This window comes from Callospermophilus lateralis, chromosome 7, assembly GCF_048772815.1.
Source record: "Callospermophilus lateralis isolate mCalLat2 chromosome 7, mCalLat2.hap1, whole genome shotgun sequence".
Taxonomy (NCBI): Eukaryota; Metazoa; Chordata; class Mammalia; order Rodentia; family Sciuridae; genus Callospermophilus; species Callospermophilus lateralis.
In genome coordinates this window covers 87975057-87999845 of record NC_135311.1, presented here as the reverse complement: position 1 = coordinate 87999845, position 24789 = coordinate 87975057, and the positions used below count along the sequence as shown (strand labels likewise).

General features: G+C 33.7%; 1 protein-coding gene across 2 annotated transcripts in view; it reads left to right on the top strand.

Moving 5' to 3' along the window:
* Positions 1-24789, top strand: part of Lrrc7 (leucine rich repeat containing 7) — a 403609-nt gene that overhangs the window by 128430 nt on the left and 250390 nt on the right. For both annotated transcript variants that reach the window (XM_076862304.2, XM_076862303.2), the window contains exon 4: positions 24584-24662. In XM_076862304.2, coding sequence (XP_076718419.2) covers positions 24584-24662 — 79 coding nt within the window. The remainder of the gene's footprint in view (positions 1-24583; positions 24663-24789) is intronic.

Sequence of the window (24789 nt, the reverse complement as noted above, 5' to 3'; positions counted from 1 at the left end):
CAGTAGAATCATCATTGATGTATAGGAACACATTTGATTTATGGGTGTTAATTTTATAGCCTGCTACTTTGCTGAATTCATTTATTAGTTCTAGAAGTTTTCTAATGGAATTTTTTTCATCTTCTAAATATAGAATCATGTCCTCTGCCAATAGTGATAGTTTGAGTTCTTCTTTTCCTATTTGTATCTCTTTAATTTCTTTCTTCTGTCTAATCACACTGGCTAGAGTTTCAAGGACATTATTGAATAAAATTGGTGAAAGAAGGCAGCCTTGTGTTGTTCCAGGTTTTAGAGGAAATGATTTCACTTTTCCTCCATTTAGAATGATGTTGACCTTGGGTTTAGCATAGATAGCCTTTACAATGTTGAGGGATGTTCCTACTATCCCTAGTTTTAATAGTTTCTGAACATAAAGGGGTACTGTGTTTTGTCAAATGCTTTCTCTGAATCTATTAAGATGATCATATGATTCTTGTCTTTAAACCTACTGATGTGATGCATTTTGCTTATTGATTTCTATAAATTCACCCCACCTTGCATCCTGGTAAGAACCCCACTTGATCGTGGTACATAGTCTTTTTCATATGTTTCTGCATGTTATTTTCCATAATTTTATCCAGAATTTTTACATCTGTGTTCATCAGGGATATTGGTCTGAAGTTGTATTTCCTTGATGTTTCTTTGTTTGGTTTTGGTATCAGCTTCATAGAAGGAGTTTGGAAAGGTTCCCTCCTTTCCATTTCATGGTAAAATTTGAGAAGTACTATTGTTAATTGTTCTTTGAAGTTCTTGTAGAACTTGGCTGAAAATTTATCTGGTCCTGGGCTTTTCTTTGTTGGTAGGTTTTTGATGGTATCCTCTATTTCGTTGTTTGAGATTGATCTGTTTAAATTGATTATGTCCTCCTGATTCCGTTTGGATAGTTCATATGTCTCTAGAAATTTGTCAATGTCTTCAATATTTTCTGTTTTATGGAGTATAAATTTTCTAAATAATTTCCAATTATCTTCTTATTTCAGTAGTATCTGTCTTGATATTTCTGTTTTTATCACAAATTTTAGTAATTTGAGTTTTTTCTCTCCTTTTCTTTGTTAACATGGCTAAGGGTTTATCGATTTTAATTTATTTTTTCAAAGAACCAACTTTTGTTTGGCTATTTTTTTAAATTTCTTTGTTTCAATTTCATTGGTTTTAGCTCTGATTTTAATTAGTACCTCTCTTCTACTGCTTTTGGTTGTTGATTTTTTTTTCTAGGACTTTTGTTTGTCTTTTTCCAGGACTTTGAGATATAATTTTAGGTCATTATTTGTTGACTTTCTATTCTTTTAATTAATGAGCTCAATGCAGTGAACTTTCCTCTTAGCACTGCCTTCATAGTGTCCCAGAGATCTTGATATATTGTATCCCTATTCTCATTTACCTCTAAGTATTTTTTTTTATTTTTCCCTGATTTCTTGTACTATCCATTCATCATTCAATAGTGTATTATTTAGTCTCCAGGTGTTAGAGTAGCTTCTACTTTTTATTCTATCATTGCTTTCTAATTTCATTCCTTTATGATCTGTCTGATAGAGTGCAGCGTATTATCTATAATTTTTTGTATTTGCTTAGAGTTGCTTTGTGGCATAATATATCGTCTATTTTAGAGAAGGATCCATGTGCTGTTGCGAAGAAAGTGTATTCACTCATTAATGGATGAAATATTTTATATATGTCTGTTAAGTCTAAATTATTGATTGTATTATTAAGTTCTGTAGTTTCTTTGTTTAGTTTTTGTTTAGAGGATCTATACAGTAGTGAGAGAGGTGTGTTAAAGTCACCCAGTATTATTGTGTTGTGGATTATTTGAGTCTTGAAATTGAGAAGGGTTTGTTTGACGTATATAGGTGCTTCATTTGGGGGAGGCATAAATATTTATGATTGTTACATCTTGCTGATATATAATTCCCTTAAGCAGTATGAAATGTCCTTCGTTGACCCTTCTGATTAACTTAGGCTTAAAGGCCACTTTATCTGTTACGAGGATAGAATCCTCTTCTTGTTTATATGATCCAAGTGAGTCATATACTTTTTCCCATCCTTTGTCTTAAGTCAGTGGATGTCTTTGCCTATGAGGTAAGTCTCTTGGAGACAGCATATTGCTGGGTATTGTTTTTTTTAATCCAATCTGCCAGTCGATGTCTTTTGATTGATGAGTTTAGGCCATTAACATACAAGGTTATTATTAAGATATGATTTGTATTCCCAGTCATTTTGGTTTATTTCTAGTTTTTAATTTGTATTACTTTCTCCTTTGATTGACTATTCCTTTAGTGTAGTTCCTCCATTTGCTGGTTTCTACTTTTTTTTTTCATTTCATCTTCATGGAGTATTTTGTTCAGAATATTCTTTAATACAGGCTTTCTAGTTGCAAATTATTTTAATTTTTGTCTAGCATATAAGGTTTGTATTTCATCTTCAAATCTGACGCTTCATTTTGCTGGATATAGAATTCTTGGTTGGCATACATTTTCTTTAAGAGCTTGATATATGTTATACCAGAACCTCTTAGCTTTGAGGATCTAGTTTGAGAAATCAGCCAAGATACATATGGGTTTCCCCCTATATGTAATCTGATATTTTTCTCTTAAATCCTTTAAAATTCTATCTTTATTTGGTATGCTAGGCATTTTCATTATAGTGTGACTTGATATAAGTCTGTTGTAATTTTGTGTACTTGGGGTCCTGTAAGCCTCTTATATTTGATTTTTCATTTCATTTTTTAGATTAGGGAAATTTTCTGATATTATTTCATTGAAAAGATTATGCATTCCTTTGGTTTATATCTCCACACCTTCATCTATCCTGATAAATCTTAAATTTGATCTTTTCATGTTATCTCATAATTCCTGGAAGTTCTGTTCATGGTTTCTTAACATCTCTCTGTGGTCAACTCTATTTTCAAGATTATATATTTTGTCTTCATTGCCTGAGGTTCTGTCTTCCAAGTGGTATAGTTTGTTGGTGATGCTTTTCATTGAATTTTTAATTTGGTTTATTGTTTTCTTCATTTTGAGGATTTCTGTTTGATTTTTTTAGAATCTTTATCTCTTTATTGAATTCATCTTTTGCTACTTACATTTGCTCTCTTACATTATCCTTTTTTTTTTTTTTAGTTATAGAAGGACACAATACCTTTGTTTTATTTTTGTGTGGTGCTGAGCTGAGGATCTAATCCAGTGCCTTCCACCTGCAAGACAAGCACTCCACCACTGAGCTACAACCCCAGCCCCATCATCCTTTACTTTGTAGATCAGTTTAACTATATACATTCTAAACTCCTTTTCTGTCATTTCTTCCACTGTGATGTGCTGGATTCTATTATTGGAGTATCTTGATTTGCTTGGGGTTATTTGTTCCCTTGATTTTTCATGTTGTTTGTGTGTCTACCCATGTAACAATATGGATCTGAAGCAGTAGAGTTTCTATACCCTTGGACTCATAGTGTTCCTGAAGGTTTCCAGTACCTCAATGTTTAGTGGGAGACGAATAATAACAACAATCAATGCAAACGATTTTATAACATTAAACCAAATAGTTTCTGTTGTGATACTTACAATGTTAATTATCATAATAAACAGAAATGGTATGATCAGTTAGTCTAATAAAAACAGCAAGTTTGCCAAATGGCTTACAATTTCAAATGGTGGACAGGGTGAGAACAAAAGTGATATAGGAGAGAAGACAGAAGTAAAACATTAAAGGAAGAGTGAAAGAAAGAATCGTAGAGGTTGACTGTTAGCAGAAGAAAAGAGAGAATCAAGGGAAACAGGTAGAAGAAAAATATACACAAAGTAAAAATTTTAAAAAAATTAAAAATAAAATACAAAGCAAAACTAAGATATACCAATCAAACATCCTAGTTCACAAAAAAAGGCAACTAATCCACATAAAATAACTGGCTTCAAAAATGCTAGATGAGAAAGAAAAATATGAAACTGTAAAAATGTCCATGTGCCATCAAAATCACAATTCAACAGAGAAAAAGAATTTAAAAAAGAAAAGAAAAAAATCTTGATGAAAGTTAAAGAATTCTTTCTGTTGGAGTTCAAAAGATGATTCAGCTTCTCTTCTCAGCAGTTGTAGGTAGTTTTCTGGAGTGTGATGTTCCACTCCCTGGCTGGCTGGAGTGAGAGAGGTAACCTGATTAAGGATTTAGGCTTAGGTGAGCTCCAGGCTCTTCTCTGAATGCCAGTTGGTCTGGAGATTTTAAATCAGTGCATCTCCAGGGCCCAGTAATTGTTGGTCCACACTGGAAGGCTTTACCCCAGGGATCTCCCCTGGGTTCCACTTGTATGGTAGGGGAGCCAATTCTTAGTCTCCTATGTCATCTGCAGAACTCACATTTCCTGGTCTCTGGTTCAGCCTCCAAACAATCTCTCCCACCCCTGCCCTTCTGAGATCCCAAACAGCTAAGTGAGTTTCCTCAACCAGTTGTCCCCTATGTAAAACCTCTCTCCAAGTTTGATTTTCTTCTGGTTACTTAAGCACACTCTATGTGGTACAGACTGTGTTTCCTGGGCCTGTATTTCCAGCCATACTCAGGTCTGCCAGGAATCGGCTTTCTCAGCTGCAGACCCCTGCGCTTCAGCTGCTAAATGCTTCCTCCCTTTGTCCTCGGAACACCACCTGGAGAGATGGTGGCCTCTTTCACTGCACACAGATATTGCGTAGCCTGTCTCAGGTTTGTTGGGAAATATCCCTGGACTCTAAATGCTCTGGACCCAGACACATCTCCCCAAAGTGCAGGTTTCTTTTCCCTCTATTATGCTCATGGAGGGACCTCTCCAGCTGGAGATTCAGGCCCGGCTGTGGCAGTGGCTGTGCCACTGGTGATTTGTTTTTACTTATTTTATTGTATCCGACCTCCTGTGTCCCCAGGCTGCTTAGAACGTCCAGTTTTAAGCTCCAGTAAAGTCCCCTCCCTTTTTGTTTTGTTCACTCATCTTGAGAAGAAGCTGCCTGTCTACTCTCTTGGTTTTATGCCGTGGAGCAGCCTCTATTCCTCCATCTTGGATCTCCTGAAATGTGGCATTTTTTGAGAGCATATGATATTTCCTGATGGCCTTTTTATAGCAATTTTTTTTTTTATTTCCAGCAAGCGAATTGAACGTTATGCTTCTCTACCTACAAAGTAGTCTATGAGCATCCTTAGAAGTCCTTGAAACTATTATTTAGTGGCTTTTAGCTTTGCTTATAATTAACTATGTGCTGGGAATCAAAAACTCAGGCCAGAGATGGTGAACCATTCTGCAGCACTAATACCATACTGAAGGCTTGATGAGTATGATGATTTATCAAGCATTGCTAGAAATTACACATATGGCACAAAACTTTTCATATCAGCCCTTTCAGAAAATCATAACTAAAAAAGCTGTTGCTGAATTCTGTGGGAGACCCAGACAGTTACTTAAGGAGCATTATATCTCCTTTGGAAGTCTGGCAGCATCAGCATCACCATTGACAAGGTTGCAAAAACCCTGGTGGGAAAGAGGCAGAGGCAAGAGAAATCAGCAGTACTGATATTTAATGGCAGGACGTAGCATGTTTGAGATGGAAGCTCACACATGTATTATCAAACCAAGTACAAATTTGCCTGAAATGTGCTTGAATTAGATGAGTGACCCCTTAATAAATTAATTCACTCAGAGGCTGAGGTTAAATCTGATCTTGGTTTTCCACTTGGCTTCCAATCTTTACTTTTCACATCAAATTCTTCTGCCTGTCATCCTGATTCACCATTTTTCTCTCAAAAATACTAGTTTGTATTAAAACCTTTATATAAGTGGGAAATTCTGCACAATTTTTATGAATAGCTTCTATCTACCTCTGTAACCATATCTCCAACTTGCCCTCTCCTTTCCATTTCAGCCTCAGGCAACGCCAAATGGTCATTCCCAAAGACCTCAGTTCAATCCTGTGACACAAGATCTGTACTCTTTCCTCTGCCCACAATATTCCTTCCTCCCCATGCTGTATCCCATCATTCAAAGTCCTCTCTGCCTTTAAAAAACACTTCAGATGTCAATTATTCTGAGAAACTTTCCTGACACCATACATGGATTAATACATCATTCTTTCCCCCTATGATATCTTTTTACTTTCTGTGTGCTTTTGTTTTAAACTTATTTCACTTCTTAATTTAGTTTCTATGCATCTTATGAATACACAACCAGTGTAACTCCACATCATGTGCAACCACAAAAATGGGAAGTTATACTGCATGTATGTATGATATGTCAAAATACATTCTACTGTCATGTATAACTAGAAATAAAAAACATAAAAAGTTAAAATCAGAAACTCTCTTATTCATTTCTCTATTCAGAGCAGTATCACAATATACGGTGCACAAGATAGGTGCACAATAACTTTTTGGCTGGTAAGTAGCATTGTATGGAAGCATTCTTTTAAAAAATTATGGTTTTTATGTTATATTACATTAGAGACCCCCACATAACATAGGGAATCTATACTGAGTTGTAGAAAAGACAGAAATAAAACTACAGTAAGTAATGAGTCACCACTAAAATCTTCTCTACCTGCCATGCTGTAATATGTTAAATATCCTTGTTCTTTGGCATAATGACTACTTCATGTCTAGCTTTGGCTTGATCCATTAAGCTTTGGACTATATGGCCTAGTACATGCTGGGCATAGCTATAATACATTCCACAAACACACTGAAGATAATGTATTTTAAACCAAACTTACCACCCACTCCAATTCTCTTTTCCTACATTTTCCAGTTCACTTTTAATGTGACTGTGGCCCACACAGGCATTCAATGCAAAAATCCATTCTCCTCTCCAACTTCTGTATCCATTCTGTCACCAACTCCTGCCAAATTGGCCGCCTAAATATATAGCACATGGCAAGTCCGCTTTCCTCTTACTATCCCTTATTGCTACAGCCTTAATTTAGTTACCATTGGGTTTCCAAGACTAATTAAATTGACTCCTAATTGATTGCCCTATCTCCAGCATTGCCACCACCATCTTCAAACTCATCTTCAAACTTCAAACCATCTTCAAACTCATCCTCCACAAGAAAGCTTTAGTATTCTTTGTAAGTTGCTAAGACATTACTTTCCGCTTTAGATACTTCAGAAGATCTAGGGCAGAATGTAGACTCCCTAACACATAATTGGGAATCCCCACACTACCAGGGCTTTCATTCCAAATGTCCACCCCACCAAGGATGAGCTGTCCTTTTGAAATTCATTGTCTGGACACAGAAAAGCTTCTTCAAATATTTCACTGTTTCAGTGCTTCTTTTACTATATTTGTATTATTTCCTCTGCCTAATTCACCTTTCACACCTCTTTTACTCTGTTTCAATCTTAGTCTGTTCAATATTCAATTCAAAGGTCATTATTCCTATGAGGTCTCTGAACTCCTAAATTAAGCCAAGGGTCCAGCCTCTTTACTTTGTATATTCATTCTCACATATATTTTATTAAAAACACTTGATACTTAGATATATTAATATATTTATATGGTTATAATTTTTAAACTCTCAAATATTTTAAGCATGAAGAAAATAAGAGAGACACCAATGTTAATGTGACTGTGGCCCACATGTGCCTAACATGGAGATTAAAAATGTAAACATTTATTATAGATATCATACCCCTTTCTAAAATAGAAAAAAAATTACAGAGACATGTAAATGCTTATCCTCATCCCTTCCCACTTTCTTTCTCTCAGAATTAATGTACTTAAAGTTTGAGTGAAGTGCTAACATATTGTGTAGATTATCTACAAATTTTTTATTCCATATTGTGTTTCTGAAATTCATCTTTGGTAATTGATGTGATCTAATCTACTTGCTCCCACAAAAAGTACCACAGTTCCCACGCTCCGTATGCTTGCTCACACTCAGGTATTAGATATGTTGCATGATGACCCGTAAGAGGGACCTACAAGGTAACTTGATAATTTAGATTTCCTTAGTTACTAAGTTGGCATTTTAAGCTTTCTTTTTTAATTGGCCAGTCTAGTGATCTCTACAGGTTATCTTTTTTGTTTCATATTTTTATTTTGGATTGTTTCTCTTTTAGGTTCTTGGTGATTTGAAAGATTTATATACTGTTAACACAAGTTCCTTGTTGGTTATATGGGCTACAAATATCATCTCCCAATTTTTTTGAGATGTCATTTGTCATAAAATAATTCCAAATTCAATGTAATAAAATTTATCATTCGAACCTTTATAGTCTATATAACACATTGAAGTAATTCTTCCTTGCTTTAATATCACAAGATACTTTTCTATAGTTTCTTCTCAAACTAATGGATTGTTTTTTACATTTAGACATTTAATTCATTTGCACTTCATTTTGTGAATTACAGTAGATGGGATAGAGAGAAGATGGGAGGGGAGGGGAGGGAACGGGGGATAGTAGAGGATAGGAAAGGCAGCAGAATACAACAGACACTAGTATGGCAGTATGTATAAACGTGGATGTGTAACCAATGTGATCCTGCAATCTGTACACATGGTAAAAATGGGAGTTCATAATGCACTTGAATCAAATGTATGAAATATGATATTTCAAGAGCATTTTAATGTTTTGAGCAATCAATAAAAAAAGAAATTTCCCAATAATGTAGAATTAGAACAATATTATTGCTAGTAGCAGAAAAATGAAAACTTAAGGTTATGGGAGGAGAAATAATTATTCGAGAGCTGACAATATAGCAATTAAAGAGTAATGAATTTATTTCCAGAAAGTAAAATAATCAAGTAAACACATTTTCAGAAGAGTAAGAAGTACAAGATTAGAGATGTATGTTTTACTTTGAAATAGTAAATGCTAAAATAAAAAGAATCCTGTTAAAATATTTAAAAATTTTTTTTTCTCTTCTCTTTTTGTATTAATAGATGATTACTTGTGCCAGCAACATTTACAGAGTCCCTTGTTCGATTACTGATTTAGAGTTTGTTTCATTTTTATACCTAATTTAGGTATAAAAAGTCTTTCCCAAAATCTCTTTTGTTCCATTAACATATGTATTCGCCTATTCCCGTGCTATTGCCACATTGTTCCAATCACTATAACTTAATATTAAGTTATAATATCTGAACTTACAAGTTCTCTTTTTACTCTTTTTTAAATTTTCAAATGTGTCTTTGTTATTCTTGGGTCTGAATTCTCCCCTAAGAATTTTAGTTTCAACTTTTCGAGCTATGCAAACAATCTAGTGGGCATTTTATAAAATTGTCTTAGATTTAAAGATTAATTGGGATGAGCTTATAGCTTTCTGATGGTGAATATTATAATCCATGAACATGCTATTTATCTTTATGTAGGTCTTATTTTTGTTTCAATGGAGTAATTGTGATTTTTTTCAAGAAGATATTGCATGCATTTTGTTAATATTTATTTCCAAATATTTTAGGTCATTACTTTTATAAGTTGTATCCCTTTTTAAAAAAATACTTTTTTCTAATTTTGGTTGATATTCTGTAGAAACTACTAATTTTGACATCTTTATCTTACATTCAACTAGCTGCTGAATATAGTTTTAATATAGAACTAGCATTTTTATATGTGAATCATGTCATCTATATGTAAAAATTGTATTCACTATAAGTTGTTATTTCTTTATATCTTCTTGTGTCACTTTTTCATAAATTATAATTTAACTACTAGATAATCCATTTTATCACCCAGATTTTCTCTTATACTTTTTATAAATCTACACCATATCTGTGACTGTTCTCCTTCTTTCCTTCCTGTTTTAGTCAGCTTCTTCATCACTGTGACCAAAAGACCTGACAAGAACACTGTAGAGGAGAAAAAAAAATTCTTTGGGGTTTCAATCAATAAATGTCCTGAAACTCCATTGCTATAGGTCCAAGGTGAGGCAGAACATCATGGTGGAAAGGTGTGGCAGAGACAGCTCAGAACATGTGATCAGGTAGTAGAGAAAGCTTCCCTCATCAGAAGCAAAATATATATTTCAATGGCATGTCCTCAGTGACCTACCCCTCCAATCACACCCGATTTGCCTACAGTTATCACCCAATTAATTCATATCAGTAGACAAATACACTGATTAGTTTCATAACCCAATTATTCCAGCTGTAAATTTTCTTGCATTTTTCTCACACATGAGCTTTGGGGGGACACCTCATATCTAAACCATAACACTAACATTTTTTGTTTCATATTTTATTCTATTAACTTTGCCGGGTTTTTTTTTCTAGTTTTTAAATCTTTTAAATAATGCTCTTTTGGCTCATTAGTCTTTTATTTTCCAAGTTTATCAATTTTTACTTCTAACAGCAGTTATTTTTGCTATTGCCCTTCATCTACTATCTTACTACTTATTCAATTGCTTTTAGTTTTCTAACACATTTGGGGCTTTTTTTTAAACAATCATCATATTTTTATTGAAATATACTGCCAACCATATGGTCCAGGTAATATTGATTTATTATTTTTCTTCACCTTTCACATTATGACAAAGTAAATGGTTGGTTTTTTTAAATTTTTTTTTACTTGTAATAAAAATACATGTTTTCTATCATTGGGTATAGACAGGATAGAGACCTACTAATATTATATCTTATTTTCCATTTTAAGTTTCTCTTGATAAATACCATATGCTCATAATTTTTACATACTTGTAATTTGAAAGGATGGGGAGAAGGTGATTAGTGGATACTAATTACAGTGAGATAGGAACAAGAAGATCTAGTGTGCACAATAGAATGACCATTGATGACAAACTGCTGTATATTTCAAAAGTTAGAAAAAAAGATTTTAAATGTTTTTATCATGAAGAAATAATAAATGTTTAAGATTGGTATGTTGAACCTAATATAAACATTATACAATGTATAGGTATATTGAAGATTATGTTTATGTTACCCCAGAAATATGTACCATCTTTATCTTAATTTAAAATTTTTAATTTTGTTTTCATCATTCTGGACACAAATTATAGCAAAATATGTCATATAGCATTATCTTTTTTAAATTAATAGAATCAATACAATTTAACTTTTCCATATTTATTTGGGTTCATTATAAGTTGTGATATTAACCTTTTTTTTCTTTTTTATGTGCAAGGGCTTGCCTCTACACAAAATAGAAGTAGTAAATTTACAGTTAAATTTTAAATTTTAAGTTTTAAAAAAATAACCCAGTGCTTGGAACATTTACCTTCTTGGAATATTTAAAATACTAAATTAGTGGAAAGAAAATGAATTAAAAAGTGAGGTTCAACTTTTTGTGCTCAATAATGATCCTATTCTTTTCTCTTAAAAATAAGTATACTAACCTGAACTTCCCTAAAGACGTTCAGTCAATTTTACTGAGATTTGGTTCTATGTTTATCTAACTACAGATAAATAAATATCCATGCTGAATATAAATCACTCTTCCCTTCTCAATTCTTTTTGTTCCCTTATAATATGCAGTAATGCAAGGGTAATAGCATGACTTTCCATTCCAATGATTTTTTTATCTATTATGCAATAGAAAAATTGAAATCTTATGTGCATCAAAGATGAATACATTTTATGATATTGTGATCTCTGAATAAAAAGTCTATGCCTGTTTGTAGAGCTGATACATGGTCATAATGGAATAAATTGTTTTATATGGTAAAGCAAGATAATGAATGATAAGGCTTAATTAGGCAGTGATTCCATTTCAAGTTTGATTGTTGATTTATCATAGCTTCATAGAGACCATGACACTATAACTTAAGTACTTTAATGAAAATGAAGTAATTTGAAAGCTCTTCCTAATTCTGCAGCAATTACTTGATTTTTCTCTCATCTTCTAAAACTTATTTCGATACATGAATGAATTTGAACAGCATCACAGTGGGCAAAATCACTATTGTTAGTTTTAATGAAAAGCAATTAGAGTTGAAGGCATTATTATGTTTTATTGCCTTGCTAATTATTCTATCCCTTTCCCCAAATGCTCACAAAAACTGAAGATAAATCATATCCTCTATTTGCAAGGAAGAGAGGGGCTTTTTCTCTTTCAAATACATTTGAGAAATCAGAAATGTGCCACAAGTTAAATGATAAACATCTTTAAACATCTGAGTATATTAAGAGAAGAATAGAGATTCTGCTATTGTATATGTTTATATTGTTAGGGGAGTCTATTTTAGGATGCCTCCTATGGGTTGCTGGGGAAATGTTTACCATGCATTTGTTCTCATATGCCATGGATGTGCTCTTTGGTGTTTGACAAAACATTAGACCATTTACTTAGAGTAAAGCTTATTATTTTGCCCCATTAAATGCCTCACTTTCAACACACTGTCAGTGTGTTATTTATCTGGAAATCACTACCATTTCCTTCACTTTAAGAATACTTTCCCTTTCAACAGAATCTACTTCTGCCCATGATTATAGTATTAAAACAAACTGGGGATTGACTCTCTGTTTCAATTAAAGAACTTCCTGACAACAAAAACCAGGTCTCTCTCCTGCTACCTTATCAGCCTGATGCCAGGACCTTTTAACTCATCTAATACCTTCATCAGGAAATGAAACCAATGAATAATGTTTTACATGTGTTGCCAGCACTTACTCCATGGGAGACAAGTTGCAGTCTGACCCTGTGATTAAATAAAGGAAGAAAGGAACTGCCCTGTCCTATCCCACCTCTGAAGTCTACCTCAGGCTCTTTGTCACCTAGACTGGTCAATTTCCCGGAGTCACAGCAGACTCCTTTCTGAACTAAGTGATTTCTGTGTTTTCTGTGTCCCAGTACAGTCTAAAACCATTATAAGAGAACAAAATTGAATTGGTAATGAGCCATTGGGTCTTCCATGTACCATTCCTTGCTTCTTCCCATCTTAAACACTTTACAAAGAAGAACTGAACCTTACCTTCTACATTCTCAGTAGCCTCTATCAGAATGCAGGTGTAGTGAATGCTCAATAAAGTAGTCAATTGGTAATGAAGGAAAGAATTCATTGGTCAAATGTGAAGCAATATTAAATAGTCATTTCACATAATAATGACTCAAAATTTTTGTTGTTGAAGCAGACAGAGAAGGAGAAAGAGGGAATAAAGTGTCACTATAATTAATTTAGACTAAGTCAAATTCATTCCTATGTGAACTCACTGTTGGTCAAGATCATAAACACTTCTCAAAATTTTCCCCAGATGCGTTCCTAAGGCAGAGTCAGTTATGTGGCTGTCTCTAAAAAAATTATTGATGATTTGCCAGCAGTTGATTTTTTGATATATAATGCCACTAAAATAAGCAGTCTATCAGGAAATTTTTCTTTTCTTGCTGAGATTGCTACTGAGTTCCTGGCTCTCTTCCCTTGAGTGGACAGAAGTAAATCAAACCACTTTTCTTGTTTTCTCTATTTTTTTCTTTTTCAGAGCTGAATGACATAGTTTCTCTTCTCTCCCAAATTCATGTACACAATAATTATATGATTTTTCATTCCTACTGTATACTAAATTGCCCCTCTGAAGTCTCATTCTTGTGAGTACTTCTTAGCTAACTTACTGTTGTATCATTTGCCAAGTATCCTTGGTAAAGAAGAGTTTATAAACAAAGTAATTTAAAAATAAAATCACATGTTAACCTTTTATATTCAAAATTTTAATTTTGTTTTAATCATTCTGAACAGAAATTATAACAAAATATTTTATATAGCATTATCTTCTTTAAATGAATGTAATCAATACAAGTTAACATTTCCATATTTATTTGGATTCATCATAGTTCATGATATTGACCTTTTTTGTTGTTCTTTTTGTATGTGCAAGAGCTTGCCTCTACACAAAATAGGAATGGTAGATGTGAAGAGTTCTCTTATCAACTTTGTTGTTTTTCCTATCACCTCCTCTATGAGACCATCTGTTTTAATTTCTTCATGTTGACACCTTATTTTGAGTAGACTCTTTCTAATAACTAATAACTAATAATAGCTCCTTCTAATAATAATGGTTAAATTGTATATAAAGAACACAAAAACTATGACTAAAACTTCAAGTGCTTCTTGTCATTATAGAAGATTCAAAAATAAATGTTTATTTCCTGAACATAACACTCAAAGTTCCGGGAAGTTGATACTATATTAAATTTGACCAAGAAAATTAGCGAACAATTGCAGCTTATAAGGTCTCTTTAAAGATGTTACATGGTCAGTCCTGAAATGCATTTAACTCTGAGTTCCAGAAAATTGGGGTTATTTTAATTTGACCTAAGAGTAAGTATGGAACAAATGTAATATAGATTGTTCTGCTTTAGTGCTGCATTGCCAGCTTTGAGTAGCTAAAAATTGTATTCCCACAGTGATTTATTTTAAATCTTAGATTTGATGAACATAGCTTAGCATAGACAAAATATGAAAGTATTTGAAACAAATTTGTTCTGATTTCAAGTCCTTTCTAGCCTCTGAGCCTCAGTTTATTTATTATTTAAATGAGGATAATAAACCACCTTACAAAATTGTTGTAAGAATGAAATACACTCCTTATAACATTTTCTCAATAAACTCCATTTTTTCTGCTCCTAAGACTAATCTAATTTATTAGATATACAAATAACCTGCCTGCCTTCTCAAATTGAAAAACACCATTATAAAAGTTGATATCACAATTAAAATATCAAATGAAAAATTTCTAATTCTATAAATGTATTCCTTATTTTATCTTATATAAAATCTGTAACATTAGGGGGCTTTTGTTTTATTTTGTTTGTACCAGGGATTGAACCCAGGGGCCCTCAACCACTGACCCACAGCCCCTTTCCTTTTTATTCTTTATTTTGACAAAGGGTCTTGCTAGGTCACCTACAGCCTCACTAAGTTCCTGAGGCTGGCTTCAAATCTAGGATCCTCTTACCCCAGTTTCCTGAGAGTGTTTGTGTCATATCAACATATGTCTGTATATCTCAGAGTGAATCAGTTGAACTGATGATATTTGTGAAGTTCAGATCACATAAGCATTCAATATGCACTCTCTATAACTATTTTCATATATTTTGATTTGTACAAAACTTTATAAGACACAATTTTATATGCATTTGAAGGAATACTAAATCACTCATAATTTGATCTTTATAAATAAATCTGCTATATTATGTTTGTGCATAAAAGGGTAGTTACCCTTTTCTTCTTCAAATATAATTACAAACTATAGGCTCTATACTAAAATCATGTTTCTTCCTATGTTTTTGAATTCTCTATTTAAAGTAATTAATGTGAAATATAACATAATTAGATGCAATTTAAAAAGTACTTGCTGAGTTCCCATTGAGTTCCTAGGTTTTACTTAGGTAGTCTTGGAAATATCTTGAAATTCATTGTCAACTAATAAGTCCCCGTTTCTGACCCTATCCTACTGTCCTTTCTTGGCTACAACTATCTTTGATGCCATCAAAACATCAATCCATTTAATTCCACTCTTTTCTCATGCAGTACCACCTCCAGTCTTGTTATTTTCTCTGCCCTATTTACATGGTTCAAATTTGGTTGTTAATCATCAGATTAATTCCTTGTGGACCCCCTTGACATCTTTGCTGCTCTTTCATGTCAACAGACATTGCTCTAAGTGACATCGACTGTCTACCTGTTGCCAAGTGGAGCTGAAGAGTCAACTGCAGTAGTTGGTATTCCACTGAATTCATGATCACAAATCTGAGGTGCAGCCTTAATGACACCCAATAATCATTTTGTATTCCTTCTCCCTCATGACTTCTCTGTCTCAGACTTCCATACATCCATCCTCTCTCATCTTTATGGCTATTTCCATAGCCTCTCACTATCGTATCTACTCAACTACCAGCATCTGTACCCATCTTCCTGATTTCTGCCTGTTGGTGCAGGTGAATTATTCCTGTTTCCCTTTAAAGCCAGTCTCTCCAAATAACAATGTTTTATGCCTGCCTAAGTATATAACTCCAGCGATTCTCCCCAACCTTGTTTTACATTATCTATATTTTTCTCCCTACTTGATTTTTCTGATCAGCATACATGTATGCTGCTATTTCTTTCACCTTAAGAAAGCAAAAACAGCAAACAAACAAACAAAAACACTCTTGGCTCCTCTTGCCCTGACAGTCTCCCATGCCCTACAGCAAAGACTGTAGTGTTTTCTGTGTACTCTATTTGCAATTCTTCTCCTCCCATCCTCTCAAACTTAGAATTACTCTATTTTTAAAGCCTAATTACTCCATCAAAAACCATCCCAGTCAAAGTCACAATGACTTGATTACTAAGTCCAGTGGTAACTATGGAGTATCCTCTCATGTGACTTGTCACATCATTTGAAATTGTTGATTAGTTCTCCCCACTTCAATCATTTTCTTTATTTGAATTCCATTACTCAATATTCTCTTATTTTACCTTGCATCTCATGGATTGCTCTTGTCCAGTCTTCTTTGTTTATCCCTCCTCTTGTTCCCATCCTAATTGGGCAATGCCTCATGGTTCAATGCTTGGTTTTCCTCTCTTCACCTTGTACACTCACATGATGCTCCTGATAATTTGTCTCATGGTTTAAATACTAGGAATCTCCAAAGTCTTAATTCATAGGCTATACCTCTCTCTTAAATTCTAAGTTTATATCCAAATATATACCTAAATTATCTTATTAGAAGTCTCACAGAAAAACTGAATTCTATCTTCTCTCCAAAATCTAGTCCACATATCATTTTTCCCATTTAAGTTAAAGGAAACTCCATCATGTAAGTTGCTCAGGACAAAAAAAAATCTGGAGTCATCCTTGATTCCTGTTTTTCTTATATCTCATGTTCATTTCATCAGAAAAACCTATTGGTCTTGTACTCAAACTATATCCAAATTCCAGGCAGCAGTCCATGGCTCAGCACAGAGCACTTGCCTAGCATGGGTGAAACACTGGGTACGATCCTTAGCACCACATAAAAATAAATAAAGGTATTGTGTCCCTGTACAACTAAAATAATATTCATTAAAAAACTATATTCATATTCCATTCCCTTTTTACTCTATTCTCTTCTGCAACTTAGATGAAAACCACCATCAACTCTAATGTCAAGTCTAACAATTTTAATAGAAGTAGCGTAATGGAATAAAAGGAATTAAAGATATGGTGGTAAAATGGGTTAAATTCTACCTAAGCTCATTTTCATCTATAAACACCAATCTGATATTTAAATAATTATAGAATTTAAATAGAAATTTAAATGATTAATTGTTCTGAACATTTGGTTCAACTGTTGTAGAATTAAAATGGTATTTCCTATATGTCTTCTTTACATGATTATTAGAAGAATTAGATGATTTTGTCCAGTGGCATAGGAAAGTATAAATAATCTTACCTATTATTTATTGAGCATTTACCAGATAGGATACTAAATGCTTTACATTCATATCATCAGATCCTCAGAGCAACTTTTTGAATTAAATGAGAAGTAAGTGAATGATACTCAGATACTATAGTGTCTGTTCAAGAAAGTATGGATAATAAATGACAAGCCTTGGATTCAGTCATCCCTTTCCAACCTGTATTTTTAACTACTAGCTATAATACTCTTCCATGTTTGGGCTAAACTATAAGGTAAAGACATGTTCTAAGATATTTCTTGAACTTCAGGCACCATGTAGTACAAATGGTCAACTACCCCTGGAAACCTGTTTTTCCGATTGTGTTTCCACTTTCATAAGCAAATTCAGATAGTTATGAAAACCTCAGCAAAAATACTTCCAGGCATAAACTCCATCTGCTCCACAGATAAAGCTCATAGCCTACTCTTTCTCTCTTGCCGCATCATTTTATCTGAATTTAATAATTATCTTGTTTATTGCTTAGCTTTTTGTCTCTATTTCATCAGTTCAATGTAGGACTCTCCCCACACTGGGTACATTTCCTGCCAATATATCTAAATGCGTTGGTAGCTCTACACTTACATATTACTGGGGAAGTCTCCAGGAGTTTTCTGGCCTGACCCCATGTGGACTGCTAGCTCTCCAGGCCTGCTGCAGTCAGTTGCCTTAAGCTATTTCACTGTCATCCTGGGGATTCCCTTTATCTTACTTGTCAGTGGGACACTGGGTTCCTAGTTACCATGTTTCTTGCTTTACAGCATCATTTTGGTGTCAAATAATTGTATGAAACTTCTTTAAAAATGGTGTATACAAAAAAATATTGAGAATGTGGACATCTAACATTTGACAAGAGGTAAAGATACTGTATTTTTAAATCTAGAAATTTATTACTTTTCACCAGACAGCTTACTTTCAGCATTATTAAGTTTGAAGATTTGTTGTCTTTCTATCTAGTGTATCTGAGGGGTTTAATGGTTTGGTGTGTGTGTGGGTGTGTGTGCTTTAAATACCCTCTAACCCACATGTTTAGGAAGAGCAACACCACTTCTTGAAGTTTTACCATGTTCTCGGGGATTGTCATTCATTTGGCAGGGCTCCCAACTTGTAGCACTCCCTCAGAGTCCCCAAAATAGCCAGGGTTGGCACCCAGAAGATTTTTCAATGGTAGCTATTCATTTATATGAACTTATTCTGAAAGTACAGAAAAAAAAAATTGTGCATGTGTGTGCTAATTTTTAATGTACTCTGGAGATTCTATAACAAAATATTACAAACCATGTGACATGTAAACAAGATCAAGGCTCTGGCAGAATCTGTCTTCTGAGAGTTCATTCTTGTGGGCAACATGTGGTGTGAATCACCAGTGCCCTTAAAAAGAAGGCAGAAAGTTCCTTGTCCTTCTCACTGTGTCCTTACATGGTAGAAGGGTCAGAGCTCTCTGGAGCCTTTTCTCTGAGACACTAATCCTGTTCATCAGAGCTCAACCTCTGTGACTCAAAACCCCACCTTTAGCACCATGGGTCACAATTTCAACACATGAATTTTGGGGGAGCAGAAGAAGTATCCGGGCCATAGTGGACACAATCTGATATCTTTCCAACCAGTGAATATATATTCTTTAAAATTTATTTTATGCCAAGAATGTGGTGGCACATGCCTGTAATCCCAGCAGCTCCAGAGCTAACACAGGAGGATCATGAGTTCAAAGCCAGCCTCAGCAAAAGTGAGGTGCTAAGCAATTCAGTGAGTCCTTGTCTCTAAATAAAATACAAAATAGCCTGGGAATGAGGCTCAGTGGTCAAGTGCTACTGAGTTCAATCCCTGTTACCCCCACCAAATTTGTTTTTTGTGATACATGATTTTACAGGAATTTATTGTCTTTATAATTTAGTAGGAAGCCTGATATGTCCCCCAAAAAGATTTTAAAACATTTTTGGCAATGTCTTTCTTTTAAAGTTGCCATTTGACTTTGTTTAATCAGAGCTTAAAACTCACTCTTATTAGTTACTTTTTTAAATTAATTTTTTCTTTTTTATTCTAATTTCTTATATGTGACCACAGAATGCATTACAATTAATATTACACATATAGAGCACAACTTTTCATATCTCTGGTTGTATATAAAGTATATTCACACTATGCATGTCTTCATACATGTACTTAGAGTAATGATATCCATCTCATTCCACCATCTTTTTTACCCTATGCCTCCTCCCTTCCCCTCTCACCCTTTTGCCCTATTAGTTACTTTTTAAAAATTTTTAAACTCTGATTTTTTTTGAGTTTACAATACAGTCTAAATAACTGTAGTCAGCACAGTACACATTAGATGTCTTGAACTTACTCATAACTGAAAGCTTTTATCCTTTGACCAACATCTTTTTCATCCCCCTCACCCAGAGCCTGATAACCACCATTCTACTTTCTGTTTCTATGAGTTCAACTTTTTAAGATTTCCCCTATATAAGATATGGTGTAATGATTGTCTTTCTGTGTCCAAGTTATTTCACTTAGAATAATGTCCTCCACCTTGTTGCAAATGGCAAGATTTCTTTTTTTTAATATCAAATAATGTTTTCTTGCATATATATATATATATATATATATATATATATATATATATATATATATATATCAATATCACAATTTATTTATCCATTCATCCAATGAGCACCTATGTTATTTCCATACTTTGAGGTCTTGTGAATAATACTGCAATGAATAGAAGAGTACAGAAGTAGCCAAGAGTCCAGGTGCCTCTTCAAGGTCATGGTTTTATTTCCTTTGGATACATACTGCAAATCCAGTAGCTTTACAGGTGTGGCACAAAGATGGCACGTGTTTTATAATGATATATTTTAATACACACACACATGCACATGCACATACACATATTTTTTCCACAATTTTATTGGTACATTATACATAATGGTGGGTGGGATTTGTTGTTACATACTCATACATACACACAATATTAACAATATAATTTGGTCAGTATCCCTCCTCAGTATTTTCCTTTTACTTCCCCTCCTCCCTCCCCTGTTCTTCTTGTCGGTCTTTTATCTTCTATTTTCATGAAATCCCCACACTTTTCCACTTTCCTCTCTAGCTCTCACATATGAGAGAAAACATACAACCCTTGGCCTACTAAATTTGACTTATTTTGCTTAACCTAATATTTGCAATTTCTATTCATTATCCTGAAAATGAAACAATTTTATTTTTCTTTATGCCTGGGTAAAACTCCATTGTATACACATGCACTTTTGATGCATAACACACACATTTGTACACACTAAAAGAGTGCTTTTAAGGTGAAGCAGGAGGCATCACAATACCAGGCCTTAAATTATACAGCAGAGCCATAGTAACAAAAATGGCATGGTATTGGTACCAAAACAATGCATAGACCAATGGTAGAGAATAGAAGACACAGAGAAAAACCCACATAATTACAGTTATCTCATACTAGACAAAGGCCTCAAAAACATACATTGGAGAAAAGATAGCCTCTTCAACAAATGGTGCTGAGAAAATTGGAAATCCATATGTAGGGAAATGAAATTAAACCACTCTCTCTCACCCTGCACAAAAAATCAACTCAAAGTAGGTCAAAGATTTAGGCACTAGAATCCTGCACCTAATAGAAGAAAAAGTAGGCCTGAATCTCTACCATATTAGCTTAGGAACTTCCTTAGTAAGACTTCTAAAGCATAAGAAGTAAAATCAAGAATCAATAAATGAGATGGAATTAAACTGAAAAGCTGCTTCACAGCAAAGGAAACAAACAATAACGTAAAGAGAGAGCCTACAGATGGGAGAAAATCTTTACCACATGCACCTCAGATAGACCATTACTCTCCAGGACATATAAAAAACTCAAAAGAAACTAAGACATTGAGATTTTAAATGACTTGTCTATGGTTACCTGAGCAGTAGTGGCGAAACTGGGATTACATTTAAACCAAAAAATAAAATAAAATAATCTAATCAATAAATGGAATAAGGAACTGAACAGACACTTCGCAGAAGAAAAATCCAATCAATCAACAAATATATGAAAAAAATGTTCAACATCTCTAGCAATTTAAGAAATGCAAATCAAAACTACACTGAGATTCTGTTTCCTTTTAGTCAGAATGGCAATTATCATTAATACAAGCAACAATAAATGTTTGTGAGACTTGGGGGAGGGGAAGGTATACACTCATATATTGCTGGAAATTTGTGCAACCATTATAGAAAGCAGTATGGAGATTCCTCAGAAAACTTGGAATGGAGCCAAACATGGTTTGACCCATTATCCTACTCCTAGGTTTATACCTTACAGATTTAAAATCAGCATACTACAGTAACACAGACACTGTGTTGATAGCAGCTCAATTCACAACCTATGGAACCAACCTAGGTGCCCTTTAACAGATGAATGGATGAAGAAATTCATGGAATATTACTCAGCCTTAAAGAAGAATGAAATCATGGCATTTTCCAGTAAATGAATGGAACAGGAGAATATCATGCTAAGCTACATAAATCAATCCCAAAGAACCAAAGACCAAATGTTTTCTGTGATATGTAAATGATAATTTACAAATAAGGTGGATAGAGGAGAATAGAGGTACTTTGGACTATACAGAGGGGAATGAAGGGAGAGGAGGGGTTTGCGGGTAGGAGTGATAGTAGAATGAATTGGATATTATTACCCTTTGTGAATATCTGATTCCAGACTTTGTGCATATATGATTCCAGGTGTAGCTCTACATCATGTACAACCAGAAGAATGAGAAGTTATGCTCCATCTATGTATGTTGTGTCAAAATACATTGTAATGTCATGTAAAATTAATTAGAACAAATTTTTTAAAATTGCCAAAAACAGTCTGCTTTAAAAAAATGCATACGTGTATATGTATATATACATACATACACACACACACACTCACACATATATGCACCATACTTTAATTCTTCAGTCTTTTAGCATACTAATTCCTACCTCTTTCCTGTGTTCTTTAAGGTAGATAAATTTCATAAATTCATAATTCATGTATCCTATTTTGATATAATTATTGATTATTTTACTGACACCTTTACTTATTTTTTAATTCTAATAATTATAACATTACTATGACACTTATCATCTCTTTCAGACCTCACTGCATTTCTATGATGAAATTGTTTATCCAATCACCAGTTTTCAAAGTAGGAAACTAAAACATTGAGATGTTAAATGACTTGCCTATGGTTACCTGAGCAGTAGTGATAAAACAGGGATTACATTTTAAACCCGCAGATTCTGCTCAGAATGATCTTACATTTAAACTGTAAATAATGTCATAAAAGTTTGTATACAAATAATGTAATATCACTTCTGCCACAATCAGAAATTCTGTTTTCATTAGAAGATAAAGAGATACTTCTGTTTCTATGTCTTGGTTTACATGTAATCTAAGGAAATACCATCTTTAAGGCAGGACCTGTGTAGGTATGGCATGAAGAACAACAGCATGAAATGAGCCCATCTTGGAGACTTAACAGAACCAGCTAAAGAGAGAAAGGAATCCTGCACCCCTGTTGATCACAGATATTCAAAGCAAACATTAATGCTAAGGGAAAATCTTTCCTTACTGACTTGGATGTCATTTTTATATGAAATTCAAATATCTATAATTATTATTAGAACATTTGTTTACATATTTTCTGTGTCTGTTTCTTCACTATATCAGAAGAGCTCAGAGTTTACAACAGAGAACACAAAGCCCCAAATCCTTCTCTCTGAACTCTGAACCAAAAAAGTTTGCCAACCCATGATCTAGAGCTCCCAAAGGGCCATAATAATACTTGGTTGTCATTTTAATGTCCACTTCATGAAGGAAGCTTTAAGGGTTGTAGCATTCCAAAAAAAAAGAGAATCAAATTTTCTTATTAAATCATACATACTGGAGTTCCCAAATCTTCTTGAGTTCTTAATTGGAAGCCAATATATTTCGGCAATAATTTAAGGCCAGTATAATTTCTTATGAAATTTCACATAACAAGAAACGGGTTGAGAACATCCCATCTCCTCCTTTGAATCCTTTCTTTACAATGAATAAATTACTTGTCTTAGATTTGGCTACCCTCCTGCTGCTTCGCTGGGCCTCAAGGTTATGTGGACATGGTGATCTAGATTCACAAAATCTAGACAGGTGGAATCTTTTCTTTCTTGTGTATCCATTATCAAAATGTTCTACTCTATACTGCCACATAATGTTCCATATCCTTCTGCAAAACACGAAGTACCGAGCAAGGCCAATTCTTTATGGAAACTTTTACGTCCTTAAAGATAATTCCAAAGATTGAGAGAAAGTAGTGATGCAGGCATATAGGAACAATTTCATAGAGTTGTTTTTCCTCCTCACTTTTGCAGGAACTGCTACATTTGATTCATTTGAATCAATGGATGGAAATGTCCCTGCATCTTTTAGTCCTTTGTTTCTCACACTATGGAATAGATTTGTGACTTACTGATTTTCAGTTTTGTAGGAGAAACTGTGTTTTTCTATCACATATCTAGTGGCACAACTGTGACAGCAAAAGAGCATTTCTCCAAGGGTAGCTACCTCAAAAATTACAGGGAAGACTCAAGGAAGAACAGCTGTCTTTTCACACTTTGAGGCAGAGCCAAAGCAATGCTCTATGCGACAAACACACACACACACACAATTTTATGCAATTTATTAGAGCTCCATATTAGTTTGGGAATGTGTATTATTTTTGTGATGTGTCTTTAACTACTCTTCACATGTATGTGTCCATTCTTCCCGATTTATAAAATGATTCCTGGAAAGAAAGATTTTATCTTCAATTTTCTTTATATTTATTGATTTTCTCTTTCCCTATTAGAGCATTATACTAGTTAAATAATTTAAAGTATTTTTATTTTATTTCTTTAGATTAATAAAGAGCCAAGATCTATCTCTTGTCAAATATAATCATCCTCACTTTTATATACAATTACCAATTGTTGCTATAACAAAGTATTATTTGAGATTCAACCTTTGTTACAAAAATATATGTTTACATGTGCGTGCCACGTGACATTATCAGGCTATCATTCCTACTAAATGTTTATCCAAAATGGCATTTAGACTGTATGTTAACTTATAGTTTTAATTAGTTAACATTGGGACTATACTTTGCTGGAACATTCTCATGTACTTTTGGGTTTGTTTGTTTGTTTTCACCTTTCAGGTGTACAAGAATTCCCAGAAAATATAAAGTGCTGTAAGTGTTTAACAATTATTGAAGCCAGTGTCAATCCCATTTCTAAGTGAGTATAAATTATTTAATTTCATTTACATTTATGTTCCTCTTGGATGATAATATACTAAAATAATGAAATTTTTAATAATAACTGAATAATTGAATCTTAAATGTAGCTTTGATATAGCCTTTAA